The sequence below is a fragment of the Dasypus novemcinctus genome, chromosome 11 (genome assembly GCF_030445035.2).
Source record: "Dasypus novemcinctus isolate mDasNov1 chromosome 11, mDasNov1.1.hap2, whole genome shotgun sequence".
Lineage (NCBI taxonomy): Eukaryota > Metazoa > Chordata > Mammalia > Cingulata > Dasypodidae > Dasypus > Dasypus novemcinctus.
Genome location: NC_080683.1, coordinates 94,397,847 through 94,419,588, shown reverse-complemented (window position 1 = coordinate 94,419,588; position 21,742 = coordinate 94,397,847). Strand labels below are relative to the sequence as shown.

At 38.3% G+C, this 21,742-nt stretch overlaps 1 protein-coding gene across 4 annotated transcripts in view; it reads left to right on the top strand.

Moving 5' to 3' along the window:
• Positions 1-21,742, top strand: part of ROS1 (ROS proto-oncogene 1, receptor tyrosine kinase) — a 132,054-nt gene that overhangs the window by 32,377 nt on the left and 77,935 nt on the right. For all 4 annotated transcript variants that reach the window (XM_058307325.2, XM_058307326.2, XM_058307324.2 and 1 more), the window contains 8 exons: positions 4,956-5,078; positions 5,232-5,416; positions 6,681-6,778; positions 10,235-10,731; positions 12,056-12,268; positions 13,097-13,207; positions 14,231-14,409; positions 16,307-16,498. In XM_058307325.2, coding sequence (XP_058163308.1) covers positions 4,956-5,078; positions 5,232-5,416; positions 6,681-6,778; positions 10,235-10,731; positions 12,056-12,268; positions 13,097-13,207; positions 14,231-14,409; positions 16,307-16,498 — 1,598 coding nt within the window. The remainder of the gene's footprint in view (positions 1-4,955; positions 5,079-5,231; positions 5,417-6,680; positions 6,779-10,234; positions 10,732-12,055; positions 12,269-13,096; positions 13,208-14,230; positions 14,410-16,306; positions 16,499-21,742) is intronic.

The window sequence follows — 21,742 nt, the reverse complement described above, 5'->3', positions numbered from 1 at the left end:
TCTTTTTCCTTTAGCCTAATTTCACCAATGTGAACTTACAATTTTCATTACTCTAAAGATTTCGTACATAATGTTAATTCAGTTTATAAATTAACTATGGGAGATTACACTCAAGTTAAATAAAATTGAAACCATAATAGTTTATGCAAGGAATGTTCTCTTTTTCCCTTACAGGAAGCTAAAAACTTCTTTTCTTTAAGTTATGAAAATTATTAATTTAAAAGCATAACTGACTACCAGGTTTTAAAAACACATGCATACTGACTACCAGGTTTTAAAACACATTACACAATTACTTAATTTTTTTAAAATCATAACCCAGGAAAGATCTCTCCATAGTTTTTATGGACTTTCCTTTACTTACTGAAATTTGTCAATAGAGCCACCAATTACCTTTATTTCGTTGGAAAGAAATCTTCTGGAAGAATTAAGGCTCACCAGATTGTGGAGAAGAAAATAATTTATTCTCAATCTTGCAAGAAGGGGTGCAGAGCCAGATATGGCTGGTGCCACGAACAAAGAAAAATGACACAATTTATACCCCTAAGCCTAGCATGCAAGCTCTTCCTGTTTTTCCATAGATTGGATACTTCAGAAGTTACAGCTTATCTGAAGATTTAACTTTCCCACGCAAAAGTTTGATTTAACTGCTTCCTCTATCACATTCCAACCATTTTAGTTTTTATCTGCTCCCCCCTTTTTCAAATAAGGAATAGAATTTAGTGCTGAAATGGCACCGACTTAGTTAGCTCCTTCTTGGGCATCCTTCCACTGCCCATAGGACTGGCCTAAACTGGTCTCCTCCACTGCTGTCCAACCCGGGAGTGGGAGACTGAGGCAGCAGGCCGCCAGGTTACATCAACATTTTTCTTATGTGAAAATTAACCTAATCTTTGTGTGTGTGTTTTTTTTTTTTTTGCAATTTATGGCTGACAAAGGTTTAAACTGGGAAATTACCAGGCAAACTGATTCTTAATTCCCTAGCCTAGTAGATAGGTTTAATCTGCCACACCTAGTCTTGCCTTAAAAGCTCTTGCAAAGAGGAGGCCCTTTCCCAATTGTTTCCATAATCAGATTTCTATGACTTTTTCATCCTGCTTAGTTTAATTTGGGCTTTAAGAATATTTATAAATATAACTGCATATTTAATTTTTAACAATTTGAATAGACCTCTTTTAAGAATTTTTATTTGTTAATTTGATATTATCCTGATGTATGAAGGCATACATTGAGCTTTTTTTTTTTAAATGGGCAGACACAAAGAGTTAGACACAAACACAACTCATTGATATTACTTATAATTTGCATTATTTTATATACTGTTTAGCTTAATTAATTAGGGGTCCAGAAATACATATTACTTATATAACTGCATATTTAACCTCAACAATTTGAGCAAATAGGCAGACATGAATAGTTTGACACAACAACATGACTTTAGTTACTTTAAACTTTTCAAAGACTTTTGAAACTCTTCTTAATTTGCACTATGACCATGCAGTTTACCACAAGAATTTTCTTTCTTACTTTATGGATTGTAATAACCAAAATGTTCTCAATGCCTTAGCACCATTTTGTTTTAGAACTTTATATTTTACCTTGAAATTAGCAGAATTTTGGATAAGCAACAAGATTAATTTTATATATATTTACTGAGGCTATTTGAAGCCTCAGGGAGACAGACTGCTTTCTCTCATGAATTGCCACTCTTAGGAACACTGACCGTCAAGGCAGGAGACTTCTCCCCCTCCACCCCCCTTTTGGTTTTGGAGATAATAAAACTCCAGTGGTCATTTAACCTTATTCTATCAGGCAGCAATTTATTTAGTTTACACTTGAATTCATGAGAGAAAGGGTTACTAATACCAGAAGAGGAGACAGTGATGTCCCAGCTCTTCTCAATTATGAAATAACCATAGGCAAAGGCAAAGGGTGAGGTTGGGCTTGAAGTAACCATAAACAAAGGAAAGGTTAGTGTAGAATTTACACTTAAATAATAGTTTCAGGCTAAATTCACCCAGCTATAATCTCAGTTATTGTCTTTCCACTGTTTTATAATATAAATGCATTTATAAATGATTTTAACTCTTGGTTACAGTTTTTATTAATTTTTTAAAACCTATTAATTTTATAACACCTTTAAATACCTTTCATTCAACTTATAACATATTAAATGAACTTAACCATTACTTTAATTTTTCCTTTAAAGTAAAAGAATAAATCTCTTGCAGTTAGTTTGAAATAAAAGGCTACTTTTCAGGATTTGATTTCTAGAACATAAAATGTTCTTTTAAAAGAGGTAAGACTCTTCTTCAAACATTGAGGATATGATGAGGTTAAAGCACAAGAAGCTATTGATAAAATATTTTCTTTGTATATTGATCTTACTCAATTTAATCATAAAAATTTCCCTTCCACAAACCTTCTACACTTTCAGTATTCATTCAGGTTCTGTCCCACACTCTACTCTTTCCAATAATCAATCATTTTATCTTAGGACAAAATCATCTTCTGTTACCTTAACAATAAAAACACACTCCACATATCCCACATGCTAAGTTACCAGGCAAACTTCTTACAACATATAATTGCCATTAATACTAAACAAGTTTGTTAAAATAATGAACTTTTCTTCTCTTTAAATACTTAGTAGCATGTAATACCAGAAACAGTTTTTTTGGAAGCAAGTTGGCAGGGGAGATTGGCTGCCGAAAAAGTTTGTTATAAAATTGCCTTTTATTATTATTATTATCAATTCAGTTTTGTTAAATAATGACTTTCTGCAATTAGCCACTTAAATACCTTAAACAATGCTTTGTAAAACTTTTATAATTATTTATACCCTTTAGACAGATTTTACCTTCACAGAACACATTCTCTCACTTAAGGTTACTACAATACCTTCTAAGAACCTGAGCAGAATGCAAACGTATTTTGGCTTTGACACCCTAAGGAGGGAACTTTACTGCATTTATTCTGATTCTGCTTTTCACCTCCTTCACTTCCCCCCCTTCCAGGCAGTCGGGTGCACAAGAAACAGGAATGCGGCTTATGAATAGAAGGTGGACTCACTGGAAAGGGGCAAGCCGCTCCCCCCTTTCCAGCTTTCAGCCAAAATGGGCAGACAGAACCTACTCAGATTTGGCAACTCTTCCAGGAACCCAGCCGCCCCGACTGGGACATTCCCAACAAACTTGGGTGCTTGGCGCGGACACAGATGGCCTCCAAGCCCCGGCAAAGGGCCAGACCAGAGACAAGACAGCAGAACATGCACAAACATCTAGACTACTCAGCTTTTGCCCCAGAATCATTTCACCCCCTTGCCAATGGCAAGGGAGGGCTCCAGCTCAGCTGTAATTCTACTTTATGTAAGGACACAACTCCAACAGTAACATTGAGCTGACACAGACAGAAGCACAAAGGTCACTAATCTGACTCACAAGTTTATATATTTATTTTCACCACGGCTGCCCCCACAGCCATCACAAACCTCAGAACACTTAACATTTGGTATAAAGCGAATTCATTCACAAATTAGCACCATAACAAAAGATTTCAGCTAGACTTTTCCACTGTTTAAACTTTACATCCAGACCAAGCTCCACCAGAAAAGCCGATCCATTTTCCTGTAACCAAGTTTTGTTTTCCTTAATCTAGACCAATTTCCAGGATATTAGGACTTGAACCTATAAATACCCTTCCTATTAAAATCGAGACTCCACTCCTTTAGTGGATATAAGACCAGTACCAGATTCTAACATGCAGTTAGACAAACCCAAAACACCAGGGCTTTTCCCCGGTTTTCCTCCTTTTCCCAAGCCTAGAGAGAACGGCTTCCCCCCAGCCTTCTGGGGCTACTAGGGTTCTCTCGGGAGGTGATCAGCCTCCCCTTCCTAGCAATTAAACTAGGGCCTTCCAGACTGTGCTCACCCGGGGAGTCTTACCTTCTTCCATGTTCGGAGTTCTTTTTCGTTCCCAGAATCTTTCTCTTCAGACCTTCCATTGCCCTCGATTTTTGTCGGGAAGATTCTGGTGGAGCCCACATCTTTTCTGGATTAAATTTAATCCAGGGGCGCCCAGATTTGGGGTTCACCCGAGTCCTCCCGGCTTCCTCGGGGATTTGGAAGGGGCAGCAAAATGCTACCGTCTCTGGCCTTCATTTATGGTCCCACCAGAGTCGCCAAAAATGTTGTGGAATTTAAGAGAAGTTCAATTATTTGAGTATAGAGAGGCCAGGACTCAGCAATGATTTTGAGAAGGAAAAATGGTTTATTGACGGCCGGCCGGACTCGGGAGCTTTCAGTTTGAATCCCGAGCCCCGAACAAGATTTTCAAACGTCTTTTATACAGAGAGGAAAGGCCAAATGGTCCCTTTGTTTCAGTTCTCAATAGGCTTCAATTAGCATATATCTTCCACATCTTAGGTAAGCTTTTAGCATGGACTCCAGACATTCTAGATAAGCCTTTAGCATATTTGGTTTTTGCATTTCCCCTAAATACTTAAAGTTTATAGCCCCCGCATTGTTAAACATTTCCTGGGACTGGAGCTGCTGCTAGTCCCCAAGGGCAGGACTGCAGCCCCCCACCGTTCCACACCCACAAGTCAAACAACTTAGTTATCTCTGAAGAGACAAAGAGCCTTCCACCCATAGCCCACATCAATGTGATGCTATGTTGGGAGGTAAATAGGGATACATAGATATAATTCCTACTTGATTGCCACTGTACTTCCTATTCCCAATCACGGAAGAATGTGGATTATGCCACGGATGAAATGTTCTGGTACCTTCTGGTAATAGCTACCCAGCCTCTTTCAAGTGCTAGTCCCTTTAGGGTGTTATTGAAAGGTGGTATTGAAAATACGATAGTGATTTCTAGTGTGTCAATGTGCGTATGGTTGGTCTACCTGTTGGCCACCTGGTTTTTTATTTGTTTGATTGTTTGTTTTGTTTTAGTTCAAGAAGAAGAACAGTGGCTCTTTTTATCCAGAAACTCTTCTCTAAGAAAGAGATCCTTAAAACATTTAGTAGATGAAGCACATTGCCTTCCCTCAGATGCTACACACCATGATATTACAGGTCAGTATAATAGAGAAAAAACAAGATCCATGTTGACTTCTATGTTAATCTCTTTATTAAAAATTAAATAAATAAATTCTATTTAATGTAAGTGTTTCATCTTTATTGTTATATAATTATGTATATGTATATGTATTTGCATGGCTCTTCTAGGAATATCAGTTAATGTCCAGAAGCAAGTTGTTTATTTCTCTGAAAGAAATCTCATATGGGTGAAAGCTGCTGCCAACATGTCTGATGTAGCTGACCTGAGAATTTTCTACAGAGGTTCAGGATTAATTTCTTCCATCTCCATAGACTGGCTTTATCAAAGAATGTATTTCATCATGGATGAACTGGTTAGTTTGAGAATTTAAAATGAATGACTATGTATTGATACATACATGCCTAGCTCAGAATATTTACAAGTTCACATCCTTTTCTCTTTCATTCAGTGGATACTCACTGAGTCATCACTATGTTTCAGACATTAGGTTAACTATGAATCATAGATCTAGTGTATAGGAAGGCTAGAGTTTACTTACTACTAGTCCTGACCTTCCTTAAAGTCACCTTTACTGGTGAATTTTAAGAGCCATGAGTAGATCAAATTTGACTTATTAATTTGTCTCCCATAAGGTAGTGGTGATACTTGCATTTTAAGATTGCCAATCATGGTCAAAATCAACAGCCAGCATCTTAAATAGTGTAGCAACCAGGAGTAAATTTAGTAGGTCACTGAAAAGACTGTGTTACTGAAATCTTTGAGAAGATATGGTGTTGAGGTGTTTCAAGACCCATTTCTTTGGAAGGTACAGGCATATCACAAAAAGCAATGGCCACTACTGTGGCTGAAGGCCGTTTAAGCTTTAAATGTAGTTGAGTGTCTCCGCAAACCAGGAAGAAAGGCACTTATACTTCCTTGGTGTCGATAGGATATAAACTCTTTAAGATATAGGATATAAAACTGCCTTTTTTTTTTCTTTTAAAGATTTATTTTATTTCTCATCCCTGCCCTGTTCTCCCTGTTTTCTGCTCTCTGTGTCCATTCACTCTGTGTTCTTCTATGATTGCTTGTATTCTCATTAGGTGGCTCCGGGAACCGATCCTGGGACCTTCTGGAGTGGGAGAGAGGTGATTATTCTCTTGTGCCACTTCAACTCCCTGTTCTGTTTCATCTTCTTATTTTCTCTCCTCTGTGTCTCTTGTTGCGTCATCTTACTGCGCCAGCTTTTTGTGTTGGGCAGCACTACTGCACAGGGTTGCTGTCCTGCACTGTGTGGCATTCCCACACAGGGCGGCGCTCCTGTGCAGGGCAGCATTCCCACGTGGGCCGGCACTCTGCGTGGGCCATCTTTCCCTCACTAGGAGGCCCTGGGCATGGAATCCTGGACCTCCTATATGGTAGACAGGAGCCCAGTTAGTTGAGCCACATCCGTTTCCCTAAAACTGCCTTTTAAGGACTTTCTTTTAAGTGCTTTTTATGTCATGTAACACTATTGTTAACAGGAAAATTATTCAGTGACTTGCCTAATTCCACACACAGTACCAAAGTTCAGGAAATATCGGCCACATTGAGTATAGATGGACGCTAATCCTACTGATGTATATTTGATTCTCTAGGTATGTGTCTGTGATTTAGAGAATTGCTCAACTGTTGAAGAGATTACACTTCCCTCTATCATTGCACCTCAAAAAATTGTAGCTGATTCGTATAATGGGTAAGTGTTTACCTCTTAAGTATGAATTCTTTTTTCCATTTGGCAAATTTCTTTGGGAAGCTTGCTTGCTAGTGAAACATCATTGTACCAGATGAGCCCATTTGCTATCTTATTTCAGGTAAATTAAATTCGATCCAGGCAAAGTTTTCATGCTAAAGGGCCAGGAGGCAATTTCTTTCACGCTTGCTACAAGTCTCTCTAGTTACGTAGATTTTCTCACTCTTTCATCACCAAATATGGGCATATCGGGAAGACCTCTTGCCTGAGACTCAGAGACTTGGGTTCTTGTCCTGGATTTGACACTGCTTTATGGTGTGACTTGAGGTCTCATGGACCCCTGGACACTCTCTGTGAGAAGCCCTTCCTCCTCCATTCCTTCCCTTTAGTTTGCCCTTTCACAAGTGAAATAGACAAATTTTAGCTCAGACGTGCTGCTAAAATGACAGGCCTTTGAGCAAGAAAGGTCATGCCTATGACCTTTGGTTTATCCATCTGTACTGAGAAGATACTAATACCCAGTTGGATTATGCTGAAGATGAAATAAGGTATTCACTGTGAATATGTTTTCATAAACTCCAAAGCATTCCATGAATGTGAAAGATGGAAAACTAGAAAGTTATTTTGGGGTTATTATTTCTTAAATATGACCAGAGAGTAACAGCTTAGTAGCTAAGACAAATTTTTGAAGGAATGAACCTTTTCTTTTTCCTGTAGGAATACAGTTGTTTTCATTTTGATTGCAAAAAAGAGAGAGAGAAATATAGTTTGTAACACCATTTATTTTTCATGAATTGGACTTTTTGAAAAAGAGATTGCTCATTATTGATTTAAAATCTAGCTTTCTATTCATTCTCACTCATAATTCACTGTAGATTTATTTTAACCTCTCAAATTTCAATAAATTACCAAATTATAGAATATTTCAAAAGAATTCTGTGAGGTAGGGCAAATCCTTAACCTCTTTGGTTTTCATTTTCCCCAACTGTTAAAGTCTAAGATTCTCTGAAATGTAAACTTGCTGCTGTAAATTACAGAAAATGTCTCATTCTGAGGCTAATAAACTTCACCTATTAAATTCATCTCAGTGAGGTCTTCCATGATTCTTTTTTCCATTAGAATAAAATTGATTTGTGCTTAGATTTTAAAATGTGACTAGAAGTGATCATAATAATTAGTATTATTAAGCACTTCATATGCATTTCTGAGTGCATTATTTGTAATAATTCATTTGTTCAAACCTATGAGGTAGGTACTTTTATTTTCCCAATTTTATAGATAAGGACCACAAATATTTAGTAATTTAGTAATTTAAGAATATTTAGTAGGGAAGCAGACTTGACCCAATGGATAGGGCGTCCGCCTACCACATGGGAGGTCTGCGGTTCAAACCCCGTTGCCTCATTGTCCCATATGAAGCTGGCCCATGCACAGGGCTGATGTGCGCAAGGAGTGCCGTGCCACGCAGGAGAGCCCCGTAAGGAGAGCCACCCAGCGCGAAAGAAAGTGCAGCCTGCCCGAGGGTGGCGCTGCACAGGGGCAGTGTCATCGTAGCAGGATGACACAACAAAGAGAAACACAGATTCCCATTGCCGCTGATAAGGATAGAAGTGGTCACAGAAGAACGCTCAGCGAGTGGACACAGAAAGCAGACAACTGGGAGGGGGAGGAAGGGGAGAGAAATAAAAAATAAAAAATAAAAAAAAGAATATTTAGTAATTGCCTAAGATCATGAAGCTATTATGGGATGGAATAATCACTATTTGAATTCTTGCTCTAGTTCCTGTCTTTTAATCTCCTCCCTGTACAATGATAGGAATGTTTCTGTAAAAATTAGCTTGTATCTTTTAGTAACACTTTGTAACTGTTTTCCAAAAGGACTCAGGAGGTGTGAAAACAGTTTACTCTCATGTAATGAAAAATATTTTCCTTTATGTTGTTATTTTGCACCATTGAATTATTCACTCATTGAGTGTGTCTTTAGTATAAACCTCTTCCCTTCCATTCTACTTTCCCTGTCTCCTGGACGTGGCCATCCCCATACCTCCCAGCTCTGCTGGCCTGCCTTCTCCTTTTCTCTTCCCTCTCATGGGATGGTGGTGGCACAAAGACCTGTACTTTCCCTGCTTCAGGACAAGAGTTGTAATCTTGATCCTAGATCTTTTTCCTTTAATCTACTCAGGGAAATTCCTCCAAATTCCCTTAACAATTTGGAAAGGAAAATAAAAGCAGCAAGTTAAGACCCAGCTACTTCTGCTCTTTGCCTATTGCAACTCTCCCTTAAGAAAAAGAGCTCGGGTTTCTATCCCCAAATGGTGTTTATATCTAGGGATATTATTCCACCACCAGAGTCTTGAGGATGTTGATGAAGATTTGGAATAGTCGCCAAGGGGAAAACAACAGCACTGAAGGAGGGCAAGGAAAACTTTTTGACAGCTGTGATGACTGTCCATTTGAGGTTGGATACCACAAATTTGAAATCCATGGAGCTGTCAAAATTAAGAAGGATTTACTAATCAAAAGTATACTTTCATTAGCATGTCTCCATGATCACAAATTCTAAATTGGCCACATCCAAATGAATAGTTTTAGGTTTTAGTTAAAATTCCGTTTTGAGATGTGGTTTATCCATGAAATATTTTGGTGGTCTATTTTCTTTTTCATTATTAAAAGTCATCTGCTTCATTATCCTGAGGTTTGGCTCTAAGTCAAGTGTGTTTGTTTAATTTGTCCACTGATTCGTTTCTCCTCATTGCTATAGGGCCTCACTACAGCTTTGGTCACCGTGGGGTAATTTCTTCATGGCGTGTAACATGGTGGCCCTCTTGCCTAACTCAACTGTAAATATTAAAAAGGAAATTTAGTTAACTACACATGCAAAGTAATTATGCTGTAATATTTTTAGCAAAATAATATCTGTGTCAGTTAAAAAAATTAATAGTTTAAATTTTTTTTACTTTCTTCCATTTTTATCATTCACAATGCTTGGGAAAACTTATTGCCTGAATTAGACCTAAGAATATGTACATTTTGGAGAAAACTGTTTTGTAGTAAGTAACAGGCTTAGCCACTTACTTTTATTTTTTAAATTCTGTTTTTAAGCCACTTAATTTAAAATAGTATGTTTTCCTTTAACTCCAGGCTTCATTAGGAAGTGTTTAAAGACCCAATCTGTTCTTGAATTTTGTGATTCCTTAAAAAAATCATTTAAAACCTCTAATAATTAGGAAACTAAGAATTACAAGCTATGCTGAAATTTTCCAGTGTTCCAGCTTGTAACTTAAAAGAATGGCATATCTTTAGTAATTACCATTTACCTTTTTTCACCTTGAAAACCCCGTACTCAGGGACTATAGCGGTATATGATTCCAGTTGTGCAACAGAAAAAGCAGTTAGCTGATGGGTAAGTCATCTGCCTCTGCACTGAATCACATCAAGCTTCTTTTGTCCCCATGCCAGGTATGTTTTTTATCTCCTGAGAGACGGCATTTATAGAGCAGATCTCCCTGTGCCATCTGAACGGGGTTCTGAAGCTGTGCGTGTTGTGGAAAGTTGCACCCTTAAGGACTTTGTAGTGAAGCCGCAATCCAAGCGAATCATTTACTTCAACAGCACCGCCCAAGCCTTCATGTCAACCTTTCTGGATGGCTCTGCTTCCCACCTTGTCCTACCTCATGTCCGCTTTGCTGACGTGAAGAGCTTTGCTTGTGAAAACAGTCACTTCCTTGCCACGGATGGCAAGGCCGTTTTCCAGCAGGACTCCCTGTCTTTTAATGAGTTCATCGTGGGATGTGACCTGAGTCACATAGAAGAATTTGGGTTTGGCAACTTGGTCATCTTTGGCTCAACCACCCAGCCGCACCCTCTGCCGGGCCGTCCTCAGGAGCTCTCTGTGCTGTTCGGCTCCCACCAGGCCCTTGTTCAATGGCAGCCTCCTGCCCTCGCCATTGGAGCCAGTGAGTGCGCTGTCCCCAAGGTGGCTGTTGGCCTCGATCGATGAGGGCGAGGAAGGCTTGAATTGTTTGACTCAATTTTGAGAAAACCACATGTGATTATTCAGTCAACAACCAAAAAGTTACTTAGCTAAAAAAAAAAAAAAAGCTTTTAGTTTTTGTTCTGCATTTATTAGTTTTGCATTGGGAGGATTTTTGTACTTCCCATGCATATCCCAACAGAATAGTTTTAGCATTTATTGAGCCTTTACTAGGAGCCAGGCCCTGACCTCCTAGGCAGAGTGATTATATTAGCTAGAGAACAGGGTGGGTTCAGATTCTGTATCATGGAGATCTTGCATGAGGTTGAGTCGTTTCCTAAACCCTCTGAACTTGAATCCCACCTCCAGAGAGGCAGGCTCTGTGGGGGGTAATTGGGTGAGCTCTGGAGCTAGTCACCAGGGGTTCAAATTCTGGCCCTGCTAGTTAATAGCAGAATTATCCTGGGCCTTGCTTTCCACAACTAGAGAAATGGAAATACTAAGTATACCTTTCTATGAGATTGTCATACAGATTAAAATGATAAATATGTGAAACACTTAGAATCATGTCCAGAGTAGGGTAGGCAAACATTTTCTGTAAAGGAAGGGCCAGTGGTAAATATTTTTGGCTTTGTGGGCCATTGGGTCTTGGCCTAAATTCCTTAATTCTGCCTTTGTAGTGAGCAAACAACCACAGACAATATGTAAACCAGTAAACTTAGCTGTGTTCCAGTACAATTATTTACAAAAATGGGGAGCAGGCTGGATTTGGCCTTTGATAGTTTACCAATCCATGTTCTAGAAAATAGTAACTATTCATTAAATATTGGGTATTTTAAAATTTTAAGACAAAGTTAATTTTGTCTGGTAGCTGCATATGCCAAAAATGGTTGAAAATAGATAATTTTTTTTTTAAAATTGGGCTTTTTAGAGGAAGGAGCTATCTGAGAACTGGGAATTAAAATAGGGATTCATCATTAAGCATTGACTTACTAAGAGCCTGGTTATACCTTGGCATTATAGAGAACCCCTCTGACAATTTATACAGCCCTGCCTACATTTTTGACTAGTTGTTGGGAAGAATCTCTTCTTTGATGGAGCAAAATGTGTGGCGCAGGAAGAATGGACATTGTCCTAGCCTAACAAATCATATTGTCAAACTAACCCTGGTGATTAGTGGAGCAACAGGTATTACTGCCCATTGCCCTCCCAGTCAAGGTGGGGTGTAAATGAATTTATTGACAATTCTTTGTTTTCCCTGGCTGATGTCATCCTGGTTGGTAATATTGATTAACTCTTCTAATTAGGCCCATCCGCTTGGCAGAACTGGACCTATGAGGTGAAAATGTCAACCCAAGACTTTCTCGAGACCACTCAATTTTTCTCTAACATAAGTGGGACCATGCTTAATGTACCTGAGCTGCAGAGTTCTACAAAATACAAGGTTTCTGTGAGAGCAATTTCTCCCAAAGGGCCAGGCCCATGGTCAGAACCCTCAGTGGGGACCACTCTGGTACCAGGTGAGAAAATGTTCCTGATGTCGGGAGGGATTCTGACAAAAGAAGCTTATTCCTTGTGTCCTATAAAACTTCTGACCTCAAACGTGGTAAAGAAGTTAGAACTGAGGGGGCATTGACCTCTTGAGTATATGTTTCATATCTGAGACTAGGAAAGCAAATAAAGCAATGTCTGATATTTTTTTAAAATTTTTTTGTCTATTTATTTTTTAATGTTACATTAAAAAAATATGAGGTCCCGATATATCCCCCCCACCCCCCAATGTCTGATATTTATTGTATATTTCTAACCTGGTATTTTAAACTTTCCAAGGCATTTTTGAGGACATAATATACTTTTCTTCTTCTTCATGTTTATTTCTCCTCATGGTTTACTATGTAATAGCACTCCTTGAATTCTGAAGATCTCAGTGAGAGAAGTTGAGGGGGTGTGAACTATGTTGAATCCCATCCTCTTGGCTGAAGGAAAATAAACAGTTTACACTGCTGGTGCTTTCATGAACACTTCTGGGTGCTCCAAATGGGTCATGGCTACTGGTAGCCAAAGCAAGAAAAAATTCCTTCTTGACCATGACAATGTTCAAGTGGCAACATCACCATTCATTTTTCTTCATACTGAAGATGAAACATTTACTTAAAAAGTCCAAAATGTGTGCACTATGACAGATAATTCTATAAAGCAGATGCAGTTATAATACTTATATCCTTCTGCAGTATTTTTTAAAATGTTGATATTTCTTTCTTTTATAAAGGAAATCTTGGGATATAAGACATGTACCTGAAAAAATGTACTTTCTATGATTTTTAAAATTTTTTCTTTTTACAAACCAGCTACAGAACCACCATTTATCATGGCTGTGAAAGAAGATGGGCTTTGGAGTAAACCATTAAATAGTTTTGGCCCTGGAGAATTCTTATCCTCTGATATAGGAAATGTGTCAGGTAAACATCAAATCTTTTGTTCTCTTGGATATCAGGTTTCTACTCAGAAGACATCCCAAGTTAGTCAATAAGTCAAAAGAATTGAGTGCTTTTGCTGTCAGGCCAATAGTGTAAGGGAAAAAGTATTGACTGAACTTTACCGCCAGTGACGCTCTGCAGAAAGATCAGTTCTCAAACACGAATGCTATTTGTTATTTCACAACATTCAAGGTTATTGATTGATTTATGCCTATTTCAGGAAGGCTTTGATATATACTTCTACTGTGTTTTAATCTATCACTATTGTCTCTCACTAACACCCTCCAAGTTCCACTAAGATGAGTATATTTAAGTAATTTACGGTGACTTTGCTATAAGACTGATGCAAGGAACTGCTGTGTAAAGTTTTAAATCAGGTGTAGGAAAGACTTTATTGTCAAGGAGGGTTATTGAGTAATGAATGGGCAGTTTTGCCTAGATGATACTAGATTGGAAAAAATGTCTTCCTTCTAGGATAATATAACAGTGATCTTGCCTGAAGATGGCACCTTCTGTAATTTTCTTATCTATTTGTTCAACAGCATTTCTGACCATAAGAAAGGGTTGGACTTAGGACATGGTGTGGTGGTAATGGACAGACACTGCTGTGGAGTTGGCTTGAATCTGGGCTCTCCCTCTCTTCAACTGTGAGGCTTTGGACAGAATAGATAATCACACTAAGCTTCAGTTTTGCCATCTCAATAATGGGGTAATTCCTCCTCCATAGCGTTGTTGTACGAGTTAAGTGAGATTGGTAAAGTGCCTGGGACAGCGACTGGCACAGAGGACGTTGCTCAATCAATATAAGTTCCTCTTCCTAGTCCCCAGGACTAATATTTTGAAAGAACTTTATTGGAATATTCCTGACATCCTTGATGGTCTAGTGAATATCTATATTAGTATGTGTTTTATAAATGCATTGAGATGCACATGTGATTTGTTGACTCGTGTTTATGTTGGCATACATGAGAAATAACTCTTCTTAACAATTCACTTTGTTTTGAGACATGGATTGGTATAACAACAGCCTCTTCTACAGCGACATGAAAGGTGATGTTTACGTGTGGCTGCTGAATGGGACAGATGTCTCAGAGAATTATCACATATCCAACATTGCAGGAGCAGGTGCTTTAGCTTTTGAGTGGTTGGGTCACTATCTCTACTGGGCTGGAAAGACATATGTGGTAAGTATGTTCAGCATTCTGGATGGTCAAAAGCAATCATCTCCAGTGACTTGCATGACATTTTCATGGTTTACTTCGTGATTCTGTGTACCACCTATGCTGTCATTTAATATTTCCCTCTAAACCTACTCATTTTTAAAATTAAATGTATTTATTTGTAAAGGAAACTGTATATAACTATTTGATATACTAGCTATACATTTTCAAAAATATATTAAAATAAATACAGTAAAAGCACTCACCTGTGGGGGGAGGTCCTGGCAGGAAGATGGCCCCCTCCAAAGGCATGATTAAAGGAACCTAAATGAAGGGATTGTTTTCAAAGGCCAGACAGGGCTAAGGAAAATCCTGGGGGAATCATTCCCCAGGCTAGCAAGAGTGAGGAGATATAAGTACCTCTAGGCAGGAAGGGCTAAGGGAAAGAAGGAGAAGAACCTGTGAGAACTGTAGCTGTAGGAGAGAGTTGCTGACATGAACTGTGACTTTAGGTTTGCAAACCCAGCCACTGTCAGCGAGGAGTGACCCGGTAAATGAGAGCCCCAGCCCCTTTCCTCCAGCCCTCTGATCTTCTGCTAGGGCCACCACTGGCCCAATCCCACTGGAAGCCAAAGAACATGGGAACCCCACTGGTGAATTCCCTGGACTTCAGTCTCTAGGGGCACAGAGGAGGGTGGGGAAGGGTGGATGCTGGGCCTGGAGGGCAAAATGAAGACATTCAGCATAGCAGTGTGGTGGCACACTGAAGGGAAGGATGGTTAACGATGAGAATATGGGCCTGGTGGATCAAGAAATGTGGTACTGAAATCATTTTTTAATCAGGAGGGGACTTATCCATTTATTTCTCATTCAACAATAATTTACCTACTGCGAACATGCAGAGAAGCTGGAGAATAGACATAGTAGAGAATATTAAGTAAATATTAATAGTAGACATGTTCTTGCTGTTTCTTAAAAAATAATAGCTTCATTGAGATATAATTCATATGACATAAATTGATCTTTTCTTGTGTGTAAGACTCAGTGGTTTTCCGTATATTCAGAGCTGTGCATCAATCACCACTTGTGCCTGTGCTTTTGATGAGATGAAGGACACGTACAAAATGAAAGAAGAATTGTACAATGCCGTGTACCTAGAGGCAAGGCAGTATGCTTCAGGTTCAATTCATAAATGCCAAAGATATGAGGGCAGAATGAAGCTGAGTGGGCTTAAACCAGAGAATGCTCCCTAAAAAGGAGCAGTTATATAATAGTTTTGAAGGTGAAAATGGACGAGTGGATATAAAAGCTGGCTTTAAGTATTTGCTCTGTCTTTTTTTAAACTATTTTACTCTAGGGGACGTTAATTGAACTCTTTGATCCCAGTTTACTTATGAAAAACTTGAGAAAAGAAATCCTTTATAGGCTAATATGAGGGTTACATGAGCCAATACTTTAAAGATAAAGAAAAGACCGTGCCAGGTACAAAATACTTACCCAATAATTTTTTGCAGTAATTATTATTTGGGAAATATACTGGTAGAGCAGAGTGAGCAGAGACATCATCATTTATGAAGTTGCATGCATCTTCTTGGGGAGCCCAATCAAATACACACACATACCTGGCAGTGTTTAGATTGTCTAGAGATATGATTAGGAACACTGAGTATATTCCAAATAAATTTAACTCTTTCTCTGTAGAGACATAAAAAGACATTAGCCTCATGAAGGCAAGAGCCAGATCTCATTGTTGTTATGTTTCCAGGGCTTAGCATACTATCTGGCACATGCCTATTGCTGTAAATATTTGCGGTTGAACACATGAATGGGTGAATGCTGCAATTTACTAACTATTGCAATGAACTATTCAGAAATAACGTTATTTGAAAATCCTTAACTGTCCATATGTCTATGTTTACAGATACAGAGGCAATCTGTGTTGACAGGACACACAGACATTGTGACTCATGTAAAGTTGTTGGTGAATGACATGGTGGTAGATTCAGTTGGTGGATATCTCTACTGGACCACACTATATTCAGTCGAAAGTACCAGGCTAAATGGGGAAAGCTCCCTTACACTACAGGAACAACCTTGGCTTTCTGGGAAAAAGGTAACTAATTAAAAATAAGATCAGATCCTTTAATAATACTAAATAGTGCTTTTATTTATTATGATGATACTGTCCTTGCTTATTGTGAGAAGTTAGGGTTGAATCCTATTCAGAGATCCTATTTCAGTAAGATTTTAGTATAACTCAAGTTTCTTTCAGCCCTAGTTGATTTTCATAATTGATTTAATGAATTAAAATATAATAGAAATTTTTGTAGTTTGCTTTATCTTGACTGGGCTCACACTTAACAGCATTTTAATTCCTTATTGCTTTTATAGTATTGAGGACTTATATTGGATGTCTTTGAGCTTTTTGTTGGGTGGTGATTAGATATTTTACTATTTTCTATCAGTTTTGGGTGCTGACTGCTCCACAAACTGTGGATCCCCTTGGCAAATTATTTGACTCACCTTGTCTCTTTCCTCATCTGAAAAATGGAAATAATAATGATTATCCTACCTTGTAGGGTTGTTGTGAAGAATAAATGAGATAATTTATGTAAAATAGTGAGAATAGTTCTAAGCAAATGGTGAGTGCTCAATAATTTTAACTCTTCATTGCAACTCAATCCTAAAACACAGCAATGTAGGAAAGCTTCTAAAACTTTTATTTTTACTTCTTCAACTTCTAGAAGCAATATTTATTTTTCTTAAACTTGCTTAGTTACCCATCTAAAATTTTGAATCTCATTTTTTTCTGATTATAATAGTGCTATATGGCCATTGTAGAAAGTTTAGAAATGATAGAAGAACATTATAAGAAGAGATAAATCACTCATAAAATCTCCACCTAAGATGGCCCTTAAAATATCTTTTCTTATGTTTGCTTTTAGGTTTTTTTTATGTGGATAAAGATAAAATATGCATGACACAGATATACCAGATCACTAAAAATTATATATACATATACAATATAAAATTCTAGTCTATATAAGTATATGCAAATTGTTGAGTCATTTGATACCTGATTCCATAGGAATATGGGCATAATTCCTAGTTTATTTAAAGAGACCTGGTTTGGGGTAAACAAATTACAACACAGATATTTTGAAAGAGATAGGAATTTATGCAACGTATCCAGAGATTAAACATTTCTGTCAAATAATGAAAAAGTACCCCAGGTCTATTTTGGAGCCTCTTGAGTCTGAGTACAAAGAAAGTTTCTTTTTATGTCTCTGTATAAATGTTGGAACGAGCACTTTCATTTTTTAAAAACCACAGGAGAGACATTATCTCAAGCGTAACTTCCTTTCCACCCCCAGGTCTTTGTCAATAACCCCCCACTGCCCATCTTGTCCGCACACTCTCTTACTACCCAGGAAGGCTCTGGAGTGGCCTTGGGTATTTGTTTTCCACAAATGAGTGGGTCATCAGATTTCTCAGCATGTTTGGGGAAATACACCTTTAAGTTCCCACTCTGTATGCTTTCACATGCTGGAGAGTGTTGATGCTTGTGCACTTCTGTGTTCTGGTTCCATGGTTTGAGTCTCAAGTCTTATCCATCCACCTCTGTTAATGCTAGTGGATGTTTTGAGGGCAACATGTTTTGTACTGAGCAAACTTCTCCATCTCACTGCCATTCCTTTATATGTCACTCTCAGATTGATCATGGAGTTGTAAAATACTCAGCCAATAGGTACAATGAATACAGCCAGCCAGTTATTTATAGAAAGACAATATATTTGTGTGATGAAAAGGGAGAATGAAATGAAGTGATTAAGGTACATTTTGTTCCATCTGCTGAATCCAATTCATAATACAGTTTACTGTAGAGTTAATCTTTACTATAAAGATTTTACTTTAGACCAAAGGAATTCTTTTCAAGGAATAGGCATTATTAGACATAGCAACAATGGTTCCCAAAGATTTCTGGAACACCCTCTGTTGCTCTTTAAATATGGGACGGACTGACTGATGCAGAGGAATGGGCTAATGACCCAAAATCTGAATTTTACGTATGGTTTGAATAGCTTTTTTATGTTCCAGCAGTAGGACAGTTGTAGAATCTCCTTTTTTTAGAGATAAAATAGAGTCACTCTACAACTTAAATAGCTTCCATACATCTCATTTTAAATTACTAACTACAGCTAGCCTGAATTCATTCTGACTAAAAATATAATCAGTAATCTCCTTTAGCCTGAGGCAAGGGTGTGATTCAACTCCCCGAAACCTGAGAATTGCTAAAATAGACTAAAGTTTACCTTCTAGGAAAGGAGTAGCTTGAGCCTGTTTGGAGACTGAAGACTGATTTGTAAGACAAGCGAAGGCCTCTTACGGTCTAGGGCCTCAGGAGTGTGCCTTTGTAGCAGGCCTTGTGTAACCTGTTTGCCAAGTATTTTTAGTTCTTGGACACCTTTTTGCGTTCTTTCCACACTCCTCACCCACCTGTCACTTTGGTTGGCATGCTGCTGTGTCTTACTAAACTGTAGTCATCAACTTTAATCCTATGTGATAGCACCCTATAAACCTGAAGAAAGTAGGAAAAGTTCCCTTGAAAAGGAACTTTTGTCTCGTGCCCTGTATTTCATAGGAGAAGAAGTCCTCCCTCAGGCCTCCCCTAGACAACTGAAGATAAAATAAAGATACAGAAAATAACAAGAGGGAAAGTAAGAGTAGGAAGATGTGGTTTTCAGATGCCAGCTGGAAATAGAGTTTTATATGCATGTGACTATTCACTTATAACACATAAACATCCTGTATCTATTATATAAGCATGCTTTTGGAAGCAAGTAACAGAAAACATAACTCAAAATGGTTTAAATCACTGATACTCAAAACTTGGTGGCACACTAGATTTGCCTAAGAGTTAAAAAAATACTGGGGGGACTGGATTCAAAGAGCATAACTTAATATAGTCTGGGCATTGAGGTTATTTTTAAAACTCCACTGGTGATTCTCATATGCAGTGTTTGATAACCACTAATTTTAACAGTAATGGAATTGAATGACTCTTGTGGCTGAAGAGTCCAAAGTTGTGGTGACCTTCAAGTAAGTCCTGATGTAGTGGCTCCAAGTGACAAGGAGCCGGCTCTGACACTTCAGTGTTGACTGCATTAGAGGAATTCTGCTTGCAATCCCAGGATGACTACCAGAAATTTCTAGGACTCATGCATCCAGGTTTAAATCAGCAGAGATGAAAAGAGTTTACTTTTCCAGTGACTCCAACATCTTGTTATTTATTTGGACACAGAATCTTCAAGGCCCCACAGGCCCACCACCCTTGTTCTAACCGCCAAGGCCTATACCCCCACTCAGGGCCCCTTCATCACTGGGTTTGCCCTTTAGTTTTCCATGGATCTAGTCCCTGGCTCTTGCATATGTTCCTTGTTTGGCCTTTGAAGATGTATGCCTTGGGGCTCCTGTTTTGGGAGTTGGCTTTCTTATTAAACTAAATGCCAACTCTCTATTGTTAGAAAGAACTTCTTAACCATTTGTAAACATTAACACATCAGAGATGATAATGTATCTGAATTTCAGGAATTGTAGGCATTTCTACATGGCCCATTCAGTTAGTCAAGAAATATTTATTGTCTTCTATGTGTAGGCAAACAGGAGACCTTATGTAGAACTTACACTACCTCAGGATAAAATTTTTACATAAACTTAGGCAGGGGAATAAATGAAGAAAACACTGAATTTTTACATTAAATCATTCAGCAAATATTTATTTAGCCACTACTATATGCCAGGTGCTGCTTAGGCATAGAAGATGTAGCACTGAACAGACAGTTACTGATAAAGTTACTGCTCCCATAAAGCTTATGTTTTGTTGAGGGGAGACAGACTCCAAATAAGCAAATATGACTACATGTTTTAGGTGTGCCAGATGATGGTAAGTACCAGGCAGAGAAAAATAAAGCAGGATAAAGTAAGAAAGCAGGATGGTAGTGGAGGGGGAGGGAATTTTAAATTGGGTTGTCAGGGAAGGTCTCTCTGATACTGGACATTTGAGACTGTGATGCCAATACCTAGTCAGGGAGCACTGTAGGCATAGAGAAGATTAAGGCCAAAGACTTGCAGATTTAAGTGTGCTGGGCACGCCTTAAAGTCCTCTTATAGAGGCATGAATGAAATGCTAAGGGGGACACTTACTGCTGGGAAAGGTAAGGGAACTTCTTAACAGAGTTGACATCTGACCTGGGTCTAAAAAGATAAGAGTTTTCTGCAGAGAGGACGTCCTACCTGGGGAGAGTGTCATTTCTGCTTTGGTGATCTCATACTAACTCTTTGACCAAAATAAAGGCATCATTTTCCAGTTCTCCTACACAGGTGATTTCTTTTTATCGAGGTTTAAAGAAAAGATGTTTTTGCCCTCCACTTATATGTAATCATTATCTGAATGATATAACCTCAAGGAAGAAAATAATATAAATGCATAGAAGGGGACAAATAGATAACTATAGAAGAATTTGTCATATGTTAGTCCCAGAATGGGCAAATAAAAACAGATGTGGAATATGTAGGTACATGTATCTTTTCTATTGTTATATATTCTTAAATTTATTACCAGGAGTGCTTAAAGCTGTAGCTTAAAATCTTGAATTAAACATACCTTGTAGATGGGTTTAACAGTGGAAAAATACATTAAATAAACTTCAGATTAAATAAATTTGGGAGGTTGGCTTGGGAATCTAACTACCATTAGAATACATTATAATATGGTTTCTATAGGAAAGTGTGTTCCAAGTTCCAAACGCCTTACTTATTAACTTTTGAAATGCACACCTGTTTGTGGTATGGAGCTTGCTTGTGTTATAGGCATCTTCCCTTGACTTTCTCCCCTCTCTATCATGAAGACTGCAGGGCTTTATTATGTGGAAGGTGGTACTGCATAACTCCAAATAGATGGCTCCAACAGTAGTGAAATTATATACAGCGGGTCCTCTTCTCACCAAATTCTTGTTCTGTTCATTTAACTGAAACTTATGGATTTGTCAAGCATTGTGCTATGTGTTTGGTCTGTAGTCCTCAAACTTTAGCATGCATAACATTTACTTGTATGTTGTTAAGACACAATAGCTGGGCCTCACCCCCAGAGTTTTCAATCCAGTAGGTCTTGGGTGAGACCCAGGACTCTGTGGTTCTAACAAATTCCCAGGTGATACTGATGCCACTTGTCTAGGAATCATACTTGGGGAACCACTGGTGCTAAGTGCATAATAGTGAATGATATATATAGTCTCTGCCTTCGGGGGAATTTTAAGGGAACCAATGCTTTTATTCAAAATACATAGTTAAATGGGCA